Here is a 23,076-nt window from a genome sequence, read left to right as displayed (position 1 = left end):
GATCTGAATTGGGCAGAAAAGGTGAAGGTAAGGCATGATTCAATTTTCTTGGCAAAAACCAAAAACATAACAAACTAAAAACACAGGACTCATTTACTGTCCCTTATACAAAGTTGGAGAATTCAGCAGATTTTGTCCTTGCAAGTTTTGTTTTGTTTTGTTTTGATTCATTGGTGTTTGAATATCTTAAACTATTCTTGGTCAGCTGGGTTCTGGATCTTTTTTCCTTAGAGCTTAATAAATGAAAGGGGTGCTTTGATACAGGAACATGACTCTAGTCCCCCTTAGCACACACCACTAAGTAAATAACAATATAATATGAGAGAATTTCAAAATTCAGTAGTGAAACTATTATATGGAAGATAAATTTTTGCCTTCTCTTGGATGCCAGATAATAACTGCAGGTATGTACTTAAAAGCAATGGAAGTACCATTTAAAATTCCTATGTAATAGCTATGGTCTCACAGGTAGAGCTGAGGGAAGAAAGACCCAGCCTGTCTTTTGAATTACAATTATTAAATGTAAATTTGTAATTTTATGGTATTTTGTTATGCACATGTTTAGGTCATGAGCATAAAAGGCATTGCCACCTTATTCCTTCACTAGGTCTCATTCGTGCCAGTGGTGAGATCATTTTCTTATTTACACTCTTTGATATTCACTTGAGATGAATTAGTTCCTGTCTAAATCTTACCATTTTGTTAATCTAAAATGTCTCATTGTCAGCTTGCAGTGGAAAGCAGTATTCCATGTGGAATAGTTTTTCATTTAAATGCTGCTATTGTGTCTGTAAAGGTCATTTGCCCTGCTTTTTGCCTTTGAAGTAATTTTCAGTTTTATTTGCTCAAAAGAGAAAACACTTGAGTTTTTGCCCTGCTCACCTCTCTTGTGATTTTGTTTTGAATGAACTTTTCTCTCCTGTTTTCTTTAGTTTCTTCTCTCTGGCTCTTCAGGGTGCTGTAAGAAAGCCTGCTGTTATGACAGTAGCCGGAGCCACCACCACCATTTGCTTGAGAGGCAAAAGCAATAAAATGAAAACAAAACCCAGAAACACTGTTTTTGACTGTCATGGTGGTGGTATACATTCTGGGATAGAATCTGGAACAAAGTCCCTTTTAAAAAAGTCTCAGACTACTTTTTTCCCATTCAGTGCAGAGGTCTGACTATGGTGCCTACAAAATCCAGGCCAGCTTTCAAATTTACTACTTCTTTCAGATGTCTCTTGGGAAAGCACAGTGAACACAAAAGCCTTGAGCTGGGACTCAAGAGTTAATGAGAAAAGTGGATTCCGCTGCTCAGTTAGGTGTTGTGGGAGTGGATTCATTGACTTTTCATTGCAGTTTTTCTTTAGGTCTGTTCTGCTTTAAAATGATGTTAATTCTTTTTTTTCTAGGTAGACAATTTCCTAGATTTAGAAGATTTGGACACGGATGAAGAGACTAAACCCCAAATGAGTGAGTATGCTTTCTATTTCCTTTCTATATGACCTCTTTCTAGAAACTACAAATAAGGCTTTAGACAGCTTTCCTGTTTTTGGCAATTCTTACCTCCACCTCTCCTAAGATAGGAAAAACTAAAGTTGTGAGCTATTTTTTTCAATAACAAAAATTTCAGCTGAAAGGTCAAAGCTTTTTGAAGATTGTGAAATCTTTGGTCTTAAATGAAATAAAGGTGTGCCCTTGCACTAACAATTCATCACAGGATTCTTAGGTAATTGTCTCAAGTGGAGCCATTGTAAGTCAACTCTTTATTTCTTAGAAGTACAGTCTTGTAATCTGAGATTATTTTTGAGGGACACATGAAATACCTATTGATCATAAAAATCATAAAAATATCAGAATTGATCACAAAAATAAGGCTGTCTTGCCTGATATTAAAGGTTACTGAGGTTGAACCAAGTTTCAGTGGACTTGAGTGAACTAATGTCAAGACCGTCCCACATGTAGAATAACATGCCAAGCCTAGACAGAAAATCTATGCAGGCTTCAGTGAGCTAGTTGAAAGAAAATAAAAGAAAATCCATTTTTTTTTTGCTTTTAAAAATATTTATTATGTAAATTAAACCCTTAATACTAAAGATATATTGTAAATGTTTCTTCTGAGGCATTTTTCCACATGGGCTGGATTGAAAAAGACTTTATGCTAGTCTGTTGATGTTTATTTAGAGGAAAACTTTTTTCTTTCTAGTTAACATTTCTGGATAGGCATAGATATTCTTTGTTTCTCAAAGGACGTTTGAAATATGTTCAAAATCAGGAGGTTTTTTTTTTTTTAAACACTCATTCCTGATTTAATATGCCAGAATATATCAAAGTCAATGCCTAACTTTACAGAAGGAGCAGTTTCCATGGAGGTTTGGTTGTCGATGTTTAACTATTGTTTACTGTCTTTAGGTAGTCATAAACATGATTTATGGTCATTAGTGTTGGAAGGATGGCTTATTTATAATCAGACAGAAGTTAAAGTGACTGGGTAAAGTTGGTTTGGGGATGGTGACTATCTATACATTGGTTGTATAAACCTCGACTCTAGCTTCTTCAGCTGCTTGAATTTGAGAGGCTTTGGTAATTGGAAGCAATGAACATTTTTATTCTGCTTTCAAACATCACACTACTCCATGAAGGGATTGCTTCTCAAACACACTATTAACCAGTAGATGTTGCAGATTCTTTAATGACTTACTTGGTTTAAGTGAAATCAGAGGTCTAGAGGGATCACATCCTCTAGGGAGAGGTTCTCTAACTTTAATATGCTGAGTGGCTCTGAATTTCTATAAGAGCAGCATAGGGACTCCAGTTGGATTAGAAGGGAGAACTAAGGACTTGTCAGGAAGCTACATTTGTAGAGGAAGCACACTGTTTTGGGTTTTGGGTGATTTGGGAGAGGGAACCTTGTTAAAAATGCAGATTTCTGGATCTCCCTCCCAATAGAGAATCTAATTCAGAAGGTCTTTGGTGGCATCTGGTGATCTGCATTTTAACCAACACCCCAGATTGCCAGTTAATATTCTATATTATTAATATAATTAACATTTTATATTATAATATAATATTAATTAATATAAGTATATATACTGGCATATATACTGGTATATATACTGATGTATATAATTAATATTATAATAATATTAATATTATAATATAATATAATATATAATATACAATATTGATATTATATTGATATCAATACACTATTAATAATCAACATTAATATTGATATATTAATATATTACATTGCATATAATAATATATACTAATATAATAATGCATAATAATAAATAATAATAATATTATTATCCTTTAAGTTCTAGGGTACATGTGCACAACGTGCAGGTTTGTTACATATGTATACATGTGCCATGTTGGTGTGCTGCACCCATTAACTCATCATTTACATTAGGTATATCTCCTAATGGTATCCCTCCCCCCACCCCCTCCCCACAATAGGACCCTGTGTGTGATGTTCCCCTTCCTGTGTCCAAGTGATCTCATTGTTCATTTCTCACCTATGAGTGAGAACATGTGGTGTTTGGTTTTCTGTCCTTGCGATAGTTTGCTGAGAATGATGGTTTCCAGCTTCATCCACGTCCCTACAAAGGACATGAACTCATCCTTTTTTATGGCTGCATAGTATTCCATGGTGTATATGTGCCACATTTTCTTAATCCAGTCTATCATTGATGGACATTTGGGTTGGTTCCAAGTATTTGCTATTGTGAATAGTGCTGCAGTAAACATATGTGTGCATGTGTCTTTATAGCAGCATGATTTATAATCCTTTGGGTATATACTTAGTAATGGGATGGCTGAGTCAAATGGTATTTCTAGTTCTAGATCCTTGAGGAATCGCCACATGTGTCTGTTGGCTGCATAAATGTCTTCTTTTGAGAAGTGTCTGTTCATATCCTTCACCCACTTTTTGATAGGGTTGTTTTTTTCTTGTAAATTTGTTTAAGTTCTTTGTAGTTTCTGGATATTAGCCCTTTGTCAGATGGATAGATTGTAAAATTTTTCTCCCATTCTATAGGTTGCCTGTGCACTCTGATGGTAGTTTCTTTTGCTGTGCAGAAGCTCTTTAGTTTAATTAGACCTCATTTGTCTATTTTGGCTTTTGTTGCCATTGCTTTTGGTGTTTTAGTCATGAAGTCTTTGCCCATGCCTATGTCCTGAATGGTATTGTGTAGGTTTTCTTCTAGGGTTTTTATGGTTTTAGGTCTAACATTTAAGTCTAATCCATCTTGAATTAATTTGTGTATAAAGTGTAAGGAAGCAATTCAGTTTCAGCTTTCTACATATGGCTAGCCAGTTTCCCCAGCACCATTTGTTAAATAGGGAATCCTTTCCCCATTTCTTGTTTTTGTCAGGTTTGTCAAAGATCAGAAATTTGTAGATGTGTGGCACTATTTCTGAAGGCTCTGTTCTGTTCTATTGGTCTATATCTCTGTTTTGGTACCAGTACCATGCTGCTTTGGTTACTGTAGCCTTGTAGTATAGTTTGAAGTCAGGTAGCATGATGCCTCCAGCTTTGTTCTTCTGGCTTAGGATTGTCCTGGCAATATGGGCTCTTTTTCATTCCATATGAACTTTAAAGTAGTTTTTTCCAATTCTGTGAAGAAAGTCATTGGTAGCTTAATGGGGATGGCATTGAATCTATAAATTACCTTGGGCAGTATGGCCATTTTCATGATACTGATTCTTCCTATCCATGAGCACGGAATCTTCTTCCATTTGTTTGTGTTCTCTTTTATTTCACTGAGCAGTGGTTTGTAGTTCTCCTTGAAGAGGTCCTTCATATCCCTTGTAAGTTAGATTCCTAGGTATTTTATTCTCTTTGAAGCAATTGTGAATGGGAGTTCATTCATGATTTGGCTCTCTGTTTGTCTGTTATTGGTGTATAAGAATGCTTGTGATTTTTGCACACTGATTTTGTATCCTGAAACTTTGCAGAAGTTGCTTATCAGCTTAAGGAGATTTTGGGCTGAGACGATGGGGTTTTCTGAATATACAATCATGTCATCTGCAAACAGGGACAATTTGACCTCCTCTTTTCCTAATTGAATACCCTTTATTTCTTTCTCCTGCCTGACTGCCCTGGCCAGAACTTCCAACACTATGTTGAATAGGAGTGGTGAGAGAGGGCATCCCTGTCTTGTGCCAGTTGTCAACGGGTGTGCTTCCAGTTTTTGCCCATTCAGTATGATATTGGTTGTGGATTTGTCATAAATAGCTCTGATTATTTTGAGATACATCCCATCAATATCTAACTTATTGAGAGTTTTTTAGCATGAAGGGCTGTTGAATTTTGTCAAAGGCCTTTTCTGCATCTATTGAGATAATCATGTGGTTTTTGTCTTTGGTTCTGTTTATATGCTGGATTACGTTTATTGATTTGCGTATGTTGAACCAGCCTTGCATCCCAGGGATGAAGCTCACTTGATCATGGTGGATAAGCTTTTTGATGTGCTGCTGGGTTCGGTTTGCCAGTATTTTATTGAGGATTTTTGCATCGATGTTTATCAGGGATATTGCTCTAAAATTCTCTTTTTTTCTTGTATCTCTGCCAGGCTTTGGTATCAGGATGATGTTGGCCTTGTAAAATGAGTTAGGGAGGATTCCCTCTTTTTCTATTGATTAGAATAGTTTCAGAAGGAATGGTACCAACTCCTCCTTGTTCCTCTGGTAGAATTCGGCTGTGAATCCTTCTGGTCCTGGACTTTTTTTGGTTGGTAGGCTATTAATTATTGCCTCAATTTCAGAGCCTGCTATTGGTCTATTCAGGGATTCAACTTCTTCCTGGTTTAGTCTTGGGAGAGTGTAAGTGTCCAGGAAATGATCCATTTCTTCTAAGTTTTCTAATTTATTTGCATGGAGGTGTTTATAGCATTCTCTGATGGTAGTTTGTATTTCTGTGGGATCAGTGGTGATATCCCCTTTATCATTTTTTATTGCATCTATTTGATTCTTCTCTCTTTTCTTCTTTATTAGTCTTGCTAGCGGTCTATCAATTTTGTTGATCTTTTCAAAAAACCAACTCCTGGATTCATTGATTTTTTGGAGGATTTTTGTGTCTCTCTCTCCTTCAGTGCTGCTCTGATCTTAGTTATTTCTTGCCTTCTGCTAGCTTTTGAATGTGTTTGCTCTTGCTTCTCTAGTTCTTTTAATTGTGATATTAGGGTGTCAATTTTAGATCTTTCCTGCTTTCTCTTGTGGGCATTTAGTACTATAAATTTCCCTCTATACATTGCTTTAAATGTGTCCCAGAGATTCTGGTATGTTGTATCTTTGTTCTCATTGGTTTCGAAGAACATCTTTATTTCTGCCTTCATTTCATTATGTACCCAGTAGTCATTGAGGAGCAGGTTGTTCAGTTTCCATGTAGTTGGGCGATTTTGATTGAGTTTCTTAGTCCTGAGTTCTAGTTTGATTGCACTGTGGTCTGAGAGACAGTTTGTTATAATTTCTGTTTTTGTACATTTGCTGAGGAGTGCTTTACTTCCAACTATGTGGTCAATTTTGGAATAAGTACAATGTGGTGCTGAGAAGAATGTATATTCTGTTGATTTGGGGTGGAGAGTTCTGTAGATGTCTATTAGGTCCACTTGGTGCAAGTTGAGTTCAATTCCTGAATTCCTATATTATATATAATAACATAATATAATAATAATACATAATAAAATATAATTTTATAATAATATAATATTATTAGTAAGTTAATATTAATAATATAACATAATTATGTATATATAATGTGTTAATATATTATATGTTTATATATAACATATAAACATATAATCTATGTTATATATAATATAAAATATATATTAATATAATTAATTTGAGGATAACACGTGGATACAAATGGTTCTAGTCTACATGTAATACATATGCAATATAAAATAAATTTCATAAGAGGGCACAAAAGTACATGTTTTGGGTGGTTTTGTGAATGGTTTAAATTTTTCACTTCTTGCCAATATGAGAAGTCTGTGTATAGACATAAACCAACATAGCCAACAGATCTGATTTTTCTTATGTCAATCTTTGTTTTTTGAGACGGAGTCTCACTCTGTCGCCCAGGGTGGAGCGCAATGGCATGATCTCAGCTCACTGCAACCTCTGCCTCTCAGGTTCAAGCAATTCTCTTGCCTCAGCATCCCAAGTAGCTGAGATTACAGGTGCATGCCGCCACGCCCGGCTAATTTTTTTGTATTTTAGTAGGGACACGATTTCACTGCATTGCCCAGGCCGGTCTTGAACTCCTGGGCTCAGGCAATTCACCTGCCTCGGCCTCCCCGAGTGCTAGGATTACAGGCATGAGTCCTCGTGCCCAGCCCGTCAATCTTTTAAATTAGCCTTTTTACCTTCTCCAGTATTTTCACATTGCTTTCTTTAAATATTTTTTTCAAGTTGCATTTTTCAATTAGCAGATTTATTTTAAAATATTGATAAAAACATCTTACTAATATGATTTTTCCAGAAATCAGATAACAGCCTTCTTATATTTGTGTATAAAAGATTACTGAGGCTGAACCAAGACTTGAATGAACTAGTCAAGACCTTCCCACACATAGAATGATGTGCGAAGCCTATGCTGAAAGTCAAACTAGGCTTCAGCAATCTATTCTAATTACTGAAAAGGCCACCAGGGCTTTACAACTTTCATAATGCACAATCTGGGTCATTTAAAGGAAAAAGAAATTAAATAGTTTGTGCCAAGGTGAATTTTATTTTGGGCCTAATTTGTATTACACTTCAGGAATGTGAGCAGAAGGCAAATATTTATATCAGATGGGAAATGTGACATTTTAAATAGTCAAGTTGCTTGTATAATTTTGGCAGCTGGGAGGTTTACTGATTAGATTCTGTTGTTATTGTTTAAGCAACAGATTTGCCTGGGGCAACAAGGAAGTGGTTTGCATATTGTTTTTCTACCACTGACTTTATTTGTTCACCCCATTCACTCTCATAAATATTCTCCAAGATTTAGGAGCATGATTCTTTTCTGATATTTGTTTTATCATTTGGCAGCCCAGGTGGAAAGATTGAAGACGGTTTTTCAGTGGAGCCAGTTCTGTTAAGCAATGGTATTAAGCAGTTTTCTGAGGTTAGCGTCTGCCACAGAGTTTTGTGCACTGTATTTATTTGATATCAAGTTAACCTATTCTTCCTTTTTTGAATTTGAGATAAGGTAGTTAACCTGGTGACTGTCAGGCCTCAGACAAACTGGCCCAAACTTTTACCCAGCACGATTATTGTTTGGATCAGTTATTAGTTATTGTGCTGAGACCATTAGAATAGGAAGATTTTCTGTTCATCTTTATTTTTATGCTTCCTCAGTGGGCCCAGCCCAAGTAGCTCAAGAGACTTTTTTTTTTTTTTTTAATCTACTTCTGAGATTCATGCTGTCTTACACACATCTCTTGGCCAGTGGGTGTACTTATGCTGTGACTGATTGTATTGCTTGAGAATGGGCACTGATTCCTGCTCAAAGGTTGGCAGCCTTGTTTGATTTTTATTTTCAGGTTCTCCAGTGCTGTACTTCTGCCTTAGTCCATTTATGTTGCTGTAAAAGAATACCTGAGGCTGAGTAAAGAAAAGAGATTTATTTGGCTCATGCTTCTTCAGAGTGTGCAAGAAGCATGGAGCCAGCATGTGCTTCTGGGGAAGCCAAAGGGTAGTCACATGTGCAGAAACTGCATGACTAGAGAGGAACTGAGAGAGAGGGAAAGAGGTGCCAGGCTCTTTTCAACAGTCAGTTCTCTTGGGAACTAAGAGTGAGAATTCAGCGAAAACTCACTCACTCAGGAGAGAATGGCACCAAGCCATTCCTGAGGGATCTACTCTCAAACCAAGCACCTCCCTCCAGTCCCTACCCTCCAACATTGGGGATCAAATTTCAACATGAGACTTGCTAAGGCCAAACAACCCATATCCTAACCATAGCAATGTCCAGTCATTTTTAGTCCATTAATGGGATTAATTGCCATTAATGAGCAAGTGCATACAAATGATGACATTGGTTACCTCTTTTTTTTTTTTTTTTTTTTTAAAAGAGGTATTTCTTAATTTGCAACTTTAAGCAGCTTTAGGCTACCCCTGAATGACTAGGGACTCTTATTCAACAAATATTTAGGAACTGTGGCTGAAATCTTGGTTCCTCATCCTTCTCCAATGCCTTTAAATAGTTGATTTTTGTAATTTATCTAGCTTTTCTAGTTGTTGATGGTGGGAGGGTTGGACTGACATTAGCTAGACCAGCAGACTCCTGAGGATGTGGTCTGGGAATCCCTCAGAAACCCTGAGGTTGGCAGGTCATGTGTTGATGTTTGCATTGAAGTTGGAAAAACAATGATGGGTGAAGATGCTGGCACCTTAGTCTGAATCAAGTTTGTGGCACCAAGTTATACTAGCAGTTTTCATCTTCACTGTCATAAATTTATAATCAAAAACAAATGCCAGTTTTCATTGAAAATTTATTGATGTAGTAAAAATTATTAATTTTATTAAATCTTGATTCTTAAGTATACCTCTTTTTAATTATTTTTGTGCCAAAATAGTAAGTGTTCATATGGCACTTCTGTTACATACTGAAATACAGTGGTTGTGGAAAAACACTTGGGTGATTGAGTGGTGTGTTGAACTAGTTTATTTTTCTCTTTCATGAATCACCATTTTTATTTGAAAGAATGACTGACAAACTATATTTCTCAAAAATGAATAAAGTGAGCCTGTCTCTTCAAGGCTAATAACTAATGGTATTCATTGCCAATGATAAAATTGGCAATGCATCAAGTGAAAATTAGATTTTTAGAGAACTTGTATCTAGTACTGTGAGCTTGACAGCTTCTCAATATTTAAAGGCTTCTCTGGCAAAATTGGTGATATTAACTAATGTGATTTTTATACTGTATAATGAAATATGTCAAAATTTGAAAGATCTACATAACACAGTGAAACAGTATTTTCCAAATGACCAATTAATAATGTTTACAAAATTATACATAGGAGAAAGATCCATTCAGTGTGCAAGATAGACCAATGGATTTTAATGTAGCAGTACAAAAAGTTCACTGACATGTTTTCAGAATGCTCATTGAAAATAACTTTTGAAAAACTTTATCATTTTTCAGATGGTGGTGTAGTATCAAAGAAAAATATCCACAACTATATAAAAAGACTATTAAAATACTCCTCCCCTTTCCAACTGCCTATCTGTGTGAGTCTGGATTGTCTTTACTTCAACTAAAAAACAGCATATTTCAAAAATTGAATGCAGAAACAAATAGGGAATCCAACTTTCTTCTGTTCAGCCAGATATTATAACAGATTTGAAAAAATGTAAAATAATGCTTCTCTTCTCAATATTTTCTGTTTTTAGAAAATAGACTTTTAATAAAAATACTTATTTTAATACATAACTTGATTATTTGTAATGATTCTAATATACAAATATTAGAACACTTGTCAGTTTTAATTTCTAATATGGTGAGTGTTGATAGACATAACCCATATAAACAAAAGCTCTTTGGGATCTTCAATAATTTTTAAGAATAAGAACTACTGAACGAGACTATCATAGCTGGAAGCTCTATTTAGAAGTGGCCTGGATGGCTAAAGTATTTTTTATCTATATCCTTTTTGTATTAGGATGCCCAAACTTTCAAGAAATTTTGGACGTTTTATGTGGTAACAAATGAACAGATTGGTTAATTTTATAAATATGCCAGGCAGATTAAATATTATTGTATGTAAAATTTCAGAGGTCAAGTAGATTGCTCACTTTGTAATACTGATTACATGGCTGTAGTCTTTGACTTTCTGATCATTGACAAAATACAGAGACAAATGGCATGAAGAGCTACTTTTTAAATAGTAGAATTTCTAAACATATGGTTGAGAAAGAAGAGATTAAAATACTTCAACCAGTCTTGCCGTCCAACCTCAAGATTCATTTTTGAAAGTGTCCCTGACTCTATAATGCCAAGATGGTGGCATTTCATTAAGATGAAAACAAAGCCTTTGGTTGTTACAGAAACAACTAATATGATCAGATTAAGTCTCTTAAAGCATTTCTGTTTTAGAAGGTTATACAGAGAACTTCAGAAATTTCATTTCCTACCATGGGTTAATACAGTATTTTTTTCTCCTGAGAGAATATAAATATATATATAACCCACCCATGATTGTAAAATGGCTAAATGATTGCAGTAGTTTTCTTTATAACATATGCCTTGCCAGGCTCTTCTCATTCTTATTGTTTTTGCCCTTTTATAAATCTGTCATCTTTAGAGTTAGAGCCATTCAATTTTTTCTTGATTATTCTTTGATTTTATATATGAAAGTCTTATTCCTGTAACGTTTAGTTTTTGAGGGTAAGGGCTATACTCATTTTACATCATCCACAACATCTTATTGGCAGGCAGACTCTTGATACTTGCTGTTCAGTTTAAAAGTTGAGGTGTACAAAATTCATTTTCTATCTCCAAGTATTTGCTGAGAATTCACTATGTATGAGGTGCTATGTTAGGCACTAATAGATATGCATTGGTGCATTTCGCTTTTACTCTGAAGAAACAAATGACAAGAATTTAAGACATGGAGAATACTGAGTCTTGTTATTTTGAAAGAATTGTTCCCATGGCAGTAGAATTATTATGAAAGAAGCCATTTTTGTTGAAAATCCTACTTTCTTGGCAAATAGGTTAGAGAAATGAAGTTTTAGTAAAGAAATTGCAGTTATCCTCCTCGCTTCACAATACTGTCAGCCAGAACAACGATTTTAAATAGCCCTGAAAGCAGAATTGATTTTGATTTCACATTTGAACTGATGTTTGCTCTGTCAGCCAGTGGGTCAGGTAGATAATGGTTTTCATGTTGAGAGGCCCAAGCCTTTCTCTTGTTGCTTTCCTTGTTGGTGGGTCCCTCACCAGATTGGTACCAGTCCTGGGCTATTACACAAGGACGCTCAGTGAGGGTTTGGCTTTGAACTCATAAATAGGTGCATTAGAAAACCAGTCTTCCCACTAACCTCATTGAATTTTAAAATGTTGTTTCTCTGGGTATGAAATGTTTGGGAAATGTACTTAATGTTGCCTAACCATGCTAATGTGTTATAGTAATGACACTTCTTGGTTCTGAGTTTGAGTGTTTAATTTGATCCAGTAAAATAAAATATGTAATGAAAATGCTTATTTAAAAGAAGTTTGTAATGTGGCATTGTAGGATAAGAGCATGGGCTCTGTAGATAGACTGCCCAGCTCTGCCCTTTTTAGCTGTGGGATCTTGAGTGAGGCTGCTGTCAGTGTTTAGAGCTCATTGCCTGTAAAACAGGAAATAATAGAGCTTTGGGAGTATTAGCTGAGCTAAAGCATACAAAATGATGAGTATGTAAGTGTTGGCTATTATTATTGTTTTTATTTCTGCTAATTAATGAAATCATAGTCTAAAATTTCAATAATTAGCCATAGCAGAATTACCTTCTTTGCCATTTCCCCTCCACAATTCTATTTCCAGACTGTTTTCTCTGTTGCTGGAGTCATAGAATTTTGTAATTATATTTTTGTGTGTGTGAAGGGGATATCTATAGTGTTGAGAGATTCATTTCAAATAAGTTTCAGTTTTTGAACAGCAATACCTACTCAATTATCTCCCTATGCATGCTGCCATTTGCAGCAGTCAAGTCATGCCTGTTATTAATTAATCACTTCCATTGAGAACTTAATTGGTGCCTTAATTAGGAACATCCTTGAGAAGTGGGCAGCATCATCCAGAGTCGGCTCCAAGTTATTGGCTAGTTCTAGCAAGACCTTCTGGTCCTATGAAAACAGACTGAGGAGGAAACCTGTTGTGTTTCTATTTGTTTTTTTGTCCTCCTTGAAGAAAGCTATGGAAGATCATCAGTTTTCTGTGATGCATCCATGTACTGTCACACATGCAAAAATCAGGAGACATATCCGCTTATAATGGGTCAATCAGAACTCCAAGATTGGTTATTGAATTCTTGAGATTGTGCTTAACACGCAGGAAACCCATTGCTGTTGTTCTTTGCAAGTGTTGAAAATTAGACCATGCATTCTGAATATGACAGAGTATTTCATTTTTTCTGCTGAAAGTTAAAGTACTTTCCTTCTGGCGTTACTGTTTTTTAATATATATTTTTGAAATATTGCCATATTGTTACAGGATGAAATCAGCACTCCATTTTCTTTCTCTTTATCCCTCCAGGAAAATATGGGAAAATGAAGCAAAAGTAACATCTTACCACCTTATTTTCATATAAAAGTAGAAATTGAGTAGAGAGGAAAAGGGACAGTCAGGTTACTCCAAAAACAGTACTCCTCCAGACATTTTGGGGGGACTCGTAAGTTTGCAATGATAGAATAAAAGTAAATGCACTAATGGCTTCTATTATGAGGAAAGGGCAAACCTTTGAGTCCAGTTCCCAAAGGGGGACAGGCACTGTGAAATGGACCTACTTTACATGAGCATATTTGCTTCATTTTCTTTGACTTCTGGGCATTTAAACGATTTAGGTAAATTGTGAACTTGGCGAAAGGCTCAATTGAAATGTTTTGTATCCAACAGATTTGCTGCTTCTTCCAGGAGAAGTGGAGCAGGCTGCAAGCACCAGCATTCCTCTCTGTATCCCTTCTGTGGCCCAGCCTCCTACCTGTGAAGTGAAGCCAAAGCCCGCTGTAAAAAGAATGGACAAACAGGCGGAAGAGGTACTCTACAGGGAATTCAGTCATTCTCTACACTGCCTTGATTTTGTAATTCATCCCTTCAAAGAAGTGCTGTATACTTTTGTATTTTTCTAAGATTTGGGAAAATATAAAATTCAAGTTGCTTAATTGGTCCCTCTCACAGCCATCTATCTCAAATGCATACATTTCTTTTTAAACACATAGCACAATTATGTTTTTATGTGGAAACCATTTTTGCTTTACAGTGTATGCCATGCTACAGATCTGTGCTACCCAAGGACTACACAATAGAAGGGATAGACAGTTTTCTTGCCCTTTTTAGTCTGAACAGGCTGTTTTTATTATTATTGATAAGGTTCTATAAACTTTTGAATTAGTTAAGGAAAGGCCAGGCTTCTATAACAGAGAATCCCAATAATAATTCAATGGCTGAAAAGCGATAGATGTTTATTTCTCTTATTTAACAGCCTATATAGAGCCCTTAAAATGAGCAGGTGGCTCCTTTTTGGGGGGTCATCAGGGACCCAGGTTCCTTCTTTCTGGATGTCCATTATATTTTAGGACATCATCCTCACCTGCGTATTCCAGGTCAGGTCATCATCACACCTGGAGGGCAAAATAGAGGAGCGTGGGGACAGCATGTTTCCCCAAGGCTTAGGACTCAAGGTCCTTAATTTCTGCTCACATGTCATTGGTGACCACTTAGTCACATGTTCCTACTAGCCACAGGGGAGGCTGAGAAATGTCACCTAGCTATGAAAATGGAATCTATGGCATATCTTTCGCAAATGTGCAACTTGTAAGTCATCTTTTGCTATCATTTTGCAGCTCTTCTACATATGCTTAATAAACTTGTACAATAGAGGCTGTTGCTAGCGCTGGTAGTGACCTTTCTCACCCTCCTTACTGGAACACAAAGCAGGATCAGGCACAAGAAGTTGTTAAGGGCTCTTTATTATTGCTTTCTAATAAAATCCTTAGGGTCTTTTTGGATTATTTAATCATGAGGTACTAGTCTTGTTACTAGAAGATATTCTGTTATAGAATTAGCCATTCAGTCAGAAATAATCCACACATTTCACTTTTAAATTACCACTTTCTAATAAGTACTTTTGTTCACTGACATCATGAAAGTGTATCCAGGATGCATGCAGGCTTATAATAAACTCCCAAATTGATTACCAGCTAAACTGTTAGGGACAGTCACTTTTCAATATGCTTTTTGAATTTTAGATTGCTCTCTCTGAGTTGTAAAAAGCTAAAATTATAAGGCTATTTCTAGAAGGAATCAGTTTTTTTTTAAGATTTGTTCATGCTGTTGACTTCACTTGTGGCCATACAAGTTATTGGACCAGCCAGTAGACATGGCACCTAGTACTTTTATAGAAATACAATTTTATTTCAGTACAATTAGAGAATATATAGAATCTAGTACAATTATTGAAATTGTTACAAAGTGATTTTAGTTAATGGGTTAAAAAAACTGAATGATTAAGCATTACTTCTATTTTCTTTAATTTGCCTATGTGGTACTATGAATGAAAACAGAATCTATCAAATAGAGTATAATTCAAGTTGAGACCCCATATATGATGGTGTGTTAAGAGGAATATAAATTTCTTACCAGAAATGTGGACATTTAAAAATGTTGGAATCAAAATGATACAAGCCACAGATGAATAACTTTTGCTGTTTTTTGAATATCTGAAGTAATATCTTGGTTGGGAATTTTTATTTCTAATTACTATTTTTTAGAGTAACTTTTCACAACCATCTAGAATCACAGTATAGGTTGAACATTCCTAATGGGAAAATCCAAAATGCTCCAAAATTTGAAACTTTTTGAGTGCCGACCTGATGCTCAAAGGCAATGCTCATTGGAGCATTTTGGATTTCAGATTTTGGGATTAGGGATGCTCAACTGGTATATGTTCTGCAAATATTCCAAAATCTGAAACCCAAAATACTTCATCCCAACCATTTTGGATAAGAGATACTCAACCTATACTGTACCAACTCTGCCTTGGTTTGATAACATTCATCTTATTTTAAAGCACCCAGAGCTAGTAAAAGAGCATAATCATTAATTTATAGCAAATGGGTTCTGAAGGGCTTAATGAAAGACCATTTTGGGATTAGAGATGATAGTTTCTTTGTGTGATTTCAATCTGAGAAGCTGAAAATATATTCTGGATGTCCTTCCTAATTTTCTCTTAATCGCCTATTAAGAATCCATCAACTTTCTGATATGAATTGGACCAACTCAATGTTTTACCTAATTTAGTTTTTTTATTTTTAAATTAACATATAATAATTGTATATATTTATGGGGTATAGTGTGATATTTTAGTACATATATATGTGTATGATCAAATCAGGGTAATTAGCATATCCATCACTTCAAACATTTAACAATTTTTGGTTCAGATTTTTTCCCTAATTTTACCACTGGTTCTACACACATGCATAATTGTGTATAGAATTATGTGTATAGAATTATCTTGCTTTAGTTACTCCATTTTGATGAACTTTCGAAGTTTGAAGCTGCTCTACAGAACAAAGAGAGTTGTTACTAGGAGGATAAAAAATTGTGATACCCACCCCCTCCCCCTGAAAACTGTAGAAGAGGTCATAGAAGAAACTTGTGTAGTATTTTAATAGGAGCTCTCCTGTTTGTCTAATTCATAATGGTACTCTAAAAGTTTTCTCCTATAAAGACAGTTTATTTACCATATTACTTTGTATGGTAGCCTACAGCTAAATGCTGCCATTATTGATTTAAGCATTAGTTCTATTTTCTTTAATTTGCCTATGTGGTACTATGAATGAAAACAATCTCTCCATCAGCGGTGCCTCTATTAGAATAAGTCACATGAGCAACTTTAAGGAGACTGAAAGTTTTCCAATACTCCACAAATTTTATTCCGTGAGAGGCTACAAAAAGGTTTCAATTAGATTTGAAATTAGACACCTGAAATCCACATATTTCTTTCAGCTCCTTAGGCAAAAATAACAAGTTAATAACTTAATTCATAGTTGTTTTTTGTTTGGCAACAGGGGACTTAGTGCTCCATTGCACAGAGTCTTCACTGAAGTAAATCATAATTTCAGTTTGTAATCTAAAAACCTTGGCTTTGAACCCTAACACGAACTGAATTTGAAAGAAGAGAATTTCCAAAGTATGCCACAACAGCCAATAACTGAAATATATACATAGAAATGCAACCTTTCTGTATTTGAAAAGCTGTCCCATCCTGGCTAACATGGTGAAACCCCATCTCTACTAAAAAAAAATACAAAAAAATTAGCCAGGCGCGGTGGCGGGCGCCAGTAGTCCCAGCTACTCGGGAGGCTGAGGCAGGAGAATGGCGTGAACCAGGAGGTGGAGCTTGCAGTGAGCCGAGATCGCGCAGCTGCACTCCAGCCTGGGCGGCAGAGCAAGACTCCATCTCGAGAAAACAAACAAACAAACAAACAAAGCTATCATTTAGAAGATCACAGTGATATCTTGTGAATTGCAGTGTGCACCTACCTGGGCTCACTTTGAATTACTTATGTGTCTCCTGTTTTGGAAGACTAAATTCACTCATGCATGTCATCATAAGCTTACGTAATTAACATGCAGAGTCAGAACTAGTACCGAGCTCAGTGCCATGCATATAGTAGACATACAGTAAACGTATATTAAATGAACAAATAAATAAACAAACCTCACCACTAAATGGGAGTGATTTTCTGGTATACAGTAATAACGTGGTTGGGGTCATTCTCTCTTTTCTATTTGTTCATTCCCATCAATATGTAAACAGGTTTAAGTCTTTCCTATCCTTAACAAAATTAAACAAAATAAGGAAAACAAGCTTCCCTTAATCTTGGACCCCTCTTTGGCTACTGTCTGTTCTTTTTTCTCTCTTTTCATCCAGAATTGAAAAGTTATTAGACTCTTCAGTATACTGTAAAATATCCTTGGCTCCAGTCACCTGCCTGGATGTTTTCAGAATGAAGGCACCAATTGCTTTATGATTGCCAAATCCAGTGGACACTTTCCAGTCTTCCTTTTAATGGATCTCTCTACCATGTTTGACACCATTGACCTTCCTCTGGCACTCTTGCTTCATTGGTTCTCATTTCACTTTTCTTCTGTGATTCTTTACGTATTTCTCAAATTGTGTTTTCCCTGACTCCTTTGGGTTTTCTCTCCATCCATCACTTATGAGTTGGTGTGCCTTAGGGTTTGGTGCTTAACATACAGTTCTTCACAGCCTACATACTTGAATCCGTCTTCATCTTCAAATTGGCATCTCTAGCTTCAGACCTTTTTTTTTTTTTTTCAGTTTCAGGTTTGTATATTCAATTCATCTAGATTCCTTCAGGTACATTCAAATTAAACTGTGCTTTACTTGCTTCCCTTTCTGCATTCTTCCTTTTCTTACATTTCCATATTCAGTCACTTATCGAGTGCTGCCAATTTCACTTTCTACGGATTTTTCAAGTCTCTGCTACTAGTCCCCTCTTCTCCTGATGTCTTATTGAACTGCTCTAGCAGGTTCTTGAGTACTCTTCTGGCTCCAGGCTTATCCCACTCAAATCTACCTTCTGTTTAACCTTCATAGTGATCTGTCTCATATAATTTCCAATAGGGCAGGGCATTTTTTTTTTTTAACTCCAGCACCTGTCTCACTGTAGGTGCTTAATAAAAATTAAATGGATGAAGGAGTGTCTTCCCTGCCTTCAAAAAATTCTTCAGTGACTTTTCATCATCTCTAGGATGATTTGGCACCATATTTGTCTCTTGCCACTTTCCAGCTTACACTTTGTGCTCTGACAATGCTGACCTACTTTCAGATTCACAAATGTGAAATTCTGCATCTTATTTCCATGGTCTGCTCATGGAAACTCCCCATCAGCAAAGCTCTTCTCTGTCAACTTGTAAACTAATGTTTACCCTTTAAGAGTCGGCTTAGATATCACCTCTTCCAAGAAGCCTTCTCTGATTCCTTCCCAATCCCCTCCAACTTAGTCTGGGTCAGGTATTCCTTCTGTGTTCCCATCACCCTGTTCTTACCACATTTTACTCTAATGATTTATGAGTTCATCTCATTTGTTTGTGATTTCACATAGGTCTTCATCTTTGTATCCCCAGCACCTAACACAGTGACTAGAATTTAATAGGAATGTAGAGTCTGTGGAAAGAATGTACAATATCTGAATGATTGCAGGAGGCTATTCCTCTGACATGATGTACTGGCCACATTACAGTATATCCCGAAAATGGTTCAGAGTGTCCTGAATGTCATGTTTTGGCATTGCAAATGTGACATTATTACTATTCTTTATTTATTGCTTTAATATCTCAGTATCTAACTGATTGCCTAGAAAATCTAACAATAGCTGCTGTTAATAACCCTTAATTTCTTAGTGAAGAAATTTATATTTTAAGTATATTTTTATACATTGAAGGATATTATAAATGAATAATCTTTGTGTTGACATTATCTTTACTGACTTGCTGAAAACTTTATTCCATGTTATTGTTATGGTTAGTACCAAGTGACTGATGAAGAGAATCATCGTCCATAACAGAGAACAATGTAAATGTATTTTAAAAAAACTTAAAGGAAAATAAGATGTTTCCATTTAAGAATACATTTCTATATCTCTAGTACCATAAGTCTGGATATTATAGCCACAGGGTAGTTTGAGACCTCAGGGAAGGGAGAATCTTAAGAAGGCAATGGGTTGGGCCGTATCTAGAACTAACTTGGCCATGGGAACCCTGATCAAAGTTTAGAAGTAAGTCCAAAATACAGGACGTACTTTATCTGGGTTGCTAGGATGAGGTAGGTAATAAGTGAAGTGATGTGTGGGGAGGCAAGTGGGATTTTCTGGAGAGTGGCAAAACTCAATCAAGAGTAAGAGGCCAGGTGCGGTGCTCATGCCTATAATCCCAGCACTGTGGGAGGCTGCAGTGGGTGCATCACTTGAGGCCAGGAGTTTGAAACCTGCCTGGCCAACGTGGTGAAACCCTGTCTCTACTAAAAATACAAAAATTAGCCAGGTCTGGTGGTATGCGCCAGTTGTCCCAGTAACTCAGGAGGCTGAGGCAGGAGAATTGCTTGAACCTGAGGGCCGAAGGTTGCAGAGAACTGAGATTGTGCCACTGCACTCCAGCCCGGGTGACAGAGGGAGTCTCTGTCTCAAAAAAAAAAAAAAAAAAAAAAAAAAAAAAAAAATTGAAGAGTAAATGAAGCTTCTGCACTTTCCTCTCTGTGCTTCTGTTTCCCTTTTTTGCATTCCTGTATTGGAGAGCACAGCACGTGATACTGAAATCATTCCTACATTTCTGTCTTCTGCTTGAAGTTATGAAACCATGTAGACACAGATTTTGCTATAATCACTTTATGTTCTCAGAATCTGCTATATAATAGATGTTTATTGAGTGAAGAGGTAAGGGGAGGGAGGCGGGAACTGAGGTTATTTGTGTTCTGTAGAGGGAGTTGGGGGCATGGTATGGTGTCACTGAGATTTTAACATGGCAAAGGGATCTGTCTAATTTGAAATTGTATTCCTACCCCCTAAGTGAGAGGTGGGTGAAGACAAAGTGACTGCATCTAGTAAGGATGGCTAGTAAGGTGTAGGCAAGTTTTAGAGGTTTCAAGGTAGAATTTAAAGACCTAGTATAGGGGACATACGCTGGTATAGGCAGCTTGAAGCTTAATAGACATGTGATGAAAGGCCTTTACCCAGGCATGAAAAAGCAGCAAAATTCCCATCAGACTGACTATATTGGTGGAAACAGGTTCTCCTCCTTACGCTTTGCCAGGATCAGCTAGAATCGGCTCCAGATGGGGTTGTGGCCAACCAAGCCTGCAGGTCTCAGTACTTACTGCTGAGTAGAGCTGGAGATAGCAAGAACACTTAACATTCAGGAAATGAACATCTTGTGTCATTGTGTGTGTGTGTTTCTGCATTTGAGCCATCTAAGCAAGACTGTCCCACTGTCACTTTGGCTGTGATGATGATAAATTTGATCTCAGAAAGTGATCAAAATGGACTGATCAGCCTTGCGGGCTGATTTGCTTTTTGTATACAGCTGGGTTTTAAAAGCTAGTCATGGTATTACACGTAGCCTTGGGTACGGTTTTCTAATGGTAGGCTGTGAGAATTGATCATCTTATTTAGAAAAGGTCTTCCCTCCAAAGAGCTATGACTTGGCTTAGTGAAAACTTCAAGGTTAATTCTTGCTGGTGTTTCTGTTGAGCAGCTAAGGCTTTATTTGAAGCAGATTACCCTGGATTCAAATATTGCTTCTCTCCCTTACTAACTCTGTATTTTGGGCAAGTTACTTAACCTTTCAGAGCTTTATAAAGTAGGGGTAACAGTGACTACCGGTAGGGTTGTTTGAATATCACTGCTGATGCCACGTGGTTCCTAGTATCAGGGCTGGCACATGGTGGAAACTCACCATGGAAACTCAGTGGCAGTTTTGTCAGGAAAGCACTAAGGTCCTTTCTAATAAAGAGGAAATGAGCACATCTCCAGAAGTTGTTCTCCTGCTGATTTTACTAAGAAAGGATGATGAATGGCTGAGCGTTTGCTATTAGCACTGCACACCTAACTTCAAAACATAACTTGCAGAACAGGTAGGAGATAACTACTCATTATTTTTTCTTTCACTTTTAGTAACAGCAGATAGCTTCTGAGCTACATGCTACATTTTTACTAACATTGCATAAGCCACTCAATGAGATCATCTTCCATGCAGGAATATTTAAAGCTGATTATAGCTTTGGGACATTTTTTCATTCTTGCATAAACCATAGTTTTCGATTTTTTCAGCATCACTATACATATTGTAGAGCTACATAGAAGCACTGGATGATTTCATTGTCTCACACACCATTTGTTTTTGGAGAGGCTTTTTAGGGCGTGATACAAGAGATTTAAGGCATATTCTTGGTTTATTGGAAAATATGCTTTTTTATCTGCCTTCCTTTAGGAAGTCTTTAAAACTCACAAATTATGAATAGATTCAAAATTATTACATTTCTTTGTAACTACTTTACTTATAGATAAACTAATATTTTTAAATTCTTGGCAGGAAAAAAGAGATCCTGGACTTTTAAATTTAAACTATGTTTCAAGTTTTACTGTTATTAGCCAAGAGTTATAGGTATTATCTGAAGAAGTGTATTCAATGTAGTGTACTTTTATCTTTAAAAAATTATGTTTTATTAATATAGATCTTTTTTGGCAAATGGTGAAAATCTATTTAAGGTTGATAAAAAATCTTAGTGTATATTTTTCTCACATTTTAATATAACTGTTGGTTTTTCTGTATGCTTCTCTAGTCCTGACACTACAAGTGGTAAAATGTATAATGAGTATATGCAAGGGAGACTTTCTGATTCTTGCCTTGGGCAGCATTGGTTAATGATATTCTTTCAGATACAGCATGGTATAAATGGGGCATATTAAGAGGCTTAAATTAGGTCAAACTGAATAATTGAATTTATTCCTTTACTTAAAAACAGCTTAATCAGCTGAGAGTGCTGAAGTCTGAAAAAAGGTTTAATTAAATATCACTAGGGAGTTAATTTTCTCAACTTTATCTTCATTTACAATGATTGTGTATGTTTTTTCTTCCTTTGTTACCTTTTATAGATACTTGGAGATGAAGTTCAACCCTTCTCACTTGATGAAGAATTTGACTATGACAATGTGACACTAACCTCCAAGTTTAGTCCTGCAGAGATAGAGACCATCCAAGAGTTATGCAAGCAGAAGAGAAAGAACACCAGCCCAGACTTAGAGGAACCCTGTGACTGATTCACAGAGGCATTTTTTTGTGTGTATGTGCTTATTTTAATTTTGTTTGTATTCAAGCAACATGAGAATAAAAGATAAACCTACTATAATTCCCTTTGTGGAAATTTACATATGTGCACTCATTTATCAGAGTTACCTATTATTAGGGATATAGAGCAATAAGGCCAAGGAGATTGCAGCCCTTACAGAATTCTCTCTTGCCATGTTGTTGCTGCATCTTGTGGCTGGTTGGAGGAGATGGGAGTGGGAAATGGGAACAGGAAGCAGCATCTATGGAAGGATCCATTTTGATGAAAGCATTGCACTAGGTGATGTGGGGTGCTGTACCAAAGGTCAGAAACATGATCCTACTTCCTTGAGAGTAAAGGACAATTGCACATGAAAACACATTGTAGCACATTAGAGAAAAATTGCTAATATGAAGTAGGTCTGGATCCTAGGTAGGTCCAGAGATAGTGCTATCAATGTGAGTGTTGTTGAGAGATTTGGCTTCTGGAATTGATTGGGAAAGGCTTTACTGAAAAAAGGCATTGAGAATTGATGA

General features: G+C 36.3%; 1 protein-coding gene across 10 annotated transcripts in view; it reads left to right on the top strand.

The window, feature by feature from the left end:
• IFTAP (intraflagellar transport associated protein) overlaps positions 1-22,640 on the top strand; it is a 60,223-nt gene extending 37,583 nt beyond the window's left edge. For 6 of the 10 annotated variants that reach the window (XM_033205027.1, XM_033205029.1, XM_033205026.1 and 3 more), the window contains 3 exons: positions 1,395-1,460; positions 13,584-13,724; positions 22,368-22,621. In XM_033205027.1, the coding sequence (XP_033060918.1) occupies positions 1,395-1,460; positions 13,584-13,724; positions 22,368-22,532 (372 nt within the window). In that variant the 3' untranslated portion in view covers positions 22,533-22,621. Of the gene's footprint in view, positions 1-1,394; positions 1,461-13,583; positions 13,725-22,367 lie in introns of all 10 variants that reach the window. The other 4 variants (XM_033205035.1, XM_033205036.1, XM_033205033.1 and 1 more) reach the window with 3 other exon arrangements.
• Positions 22,641-23,076: the final 436 nt, after the last annotated feature.

This window comes from Trachypithecus francoisi, unplaced genomic scaffold (genome assembly GCF_009764315.1).
Source record: "Trachypithecus francoisi isolate TF-2019V2 unplaced genomic scaffold, Tfra_2.0 Lachesis_group8, whole genome shotgun sequence".
In the NCBI taxonomy this organism is placed as follows: Eukaryota; Metazoa; Chordata; class Mammalia; order Primates; family Cercopithecidae; genus Trachypithecus; species Trachypithecus francoisi.
This window is presented reverse-complemented; position numbering and strand designations above follow the sequence as displayed.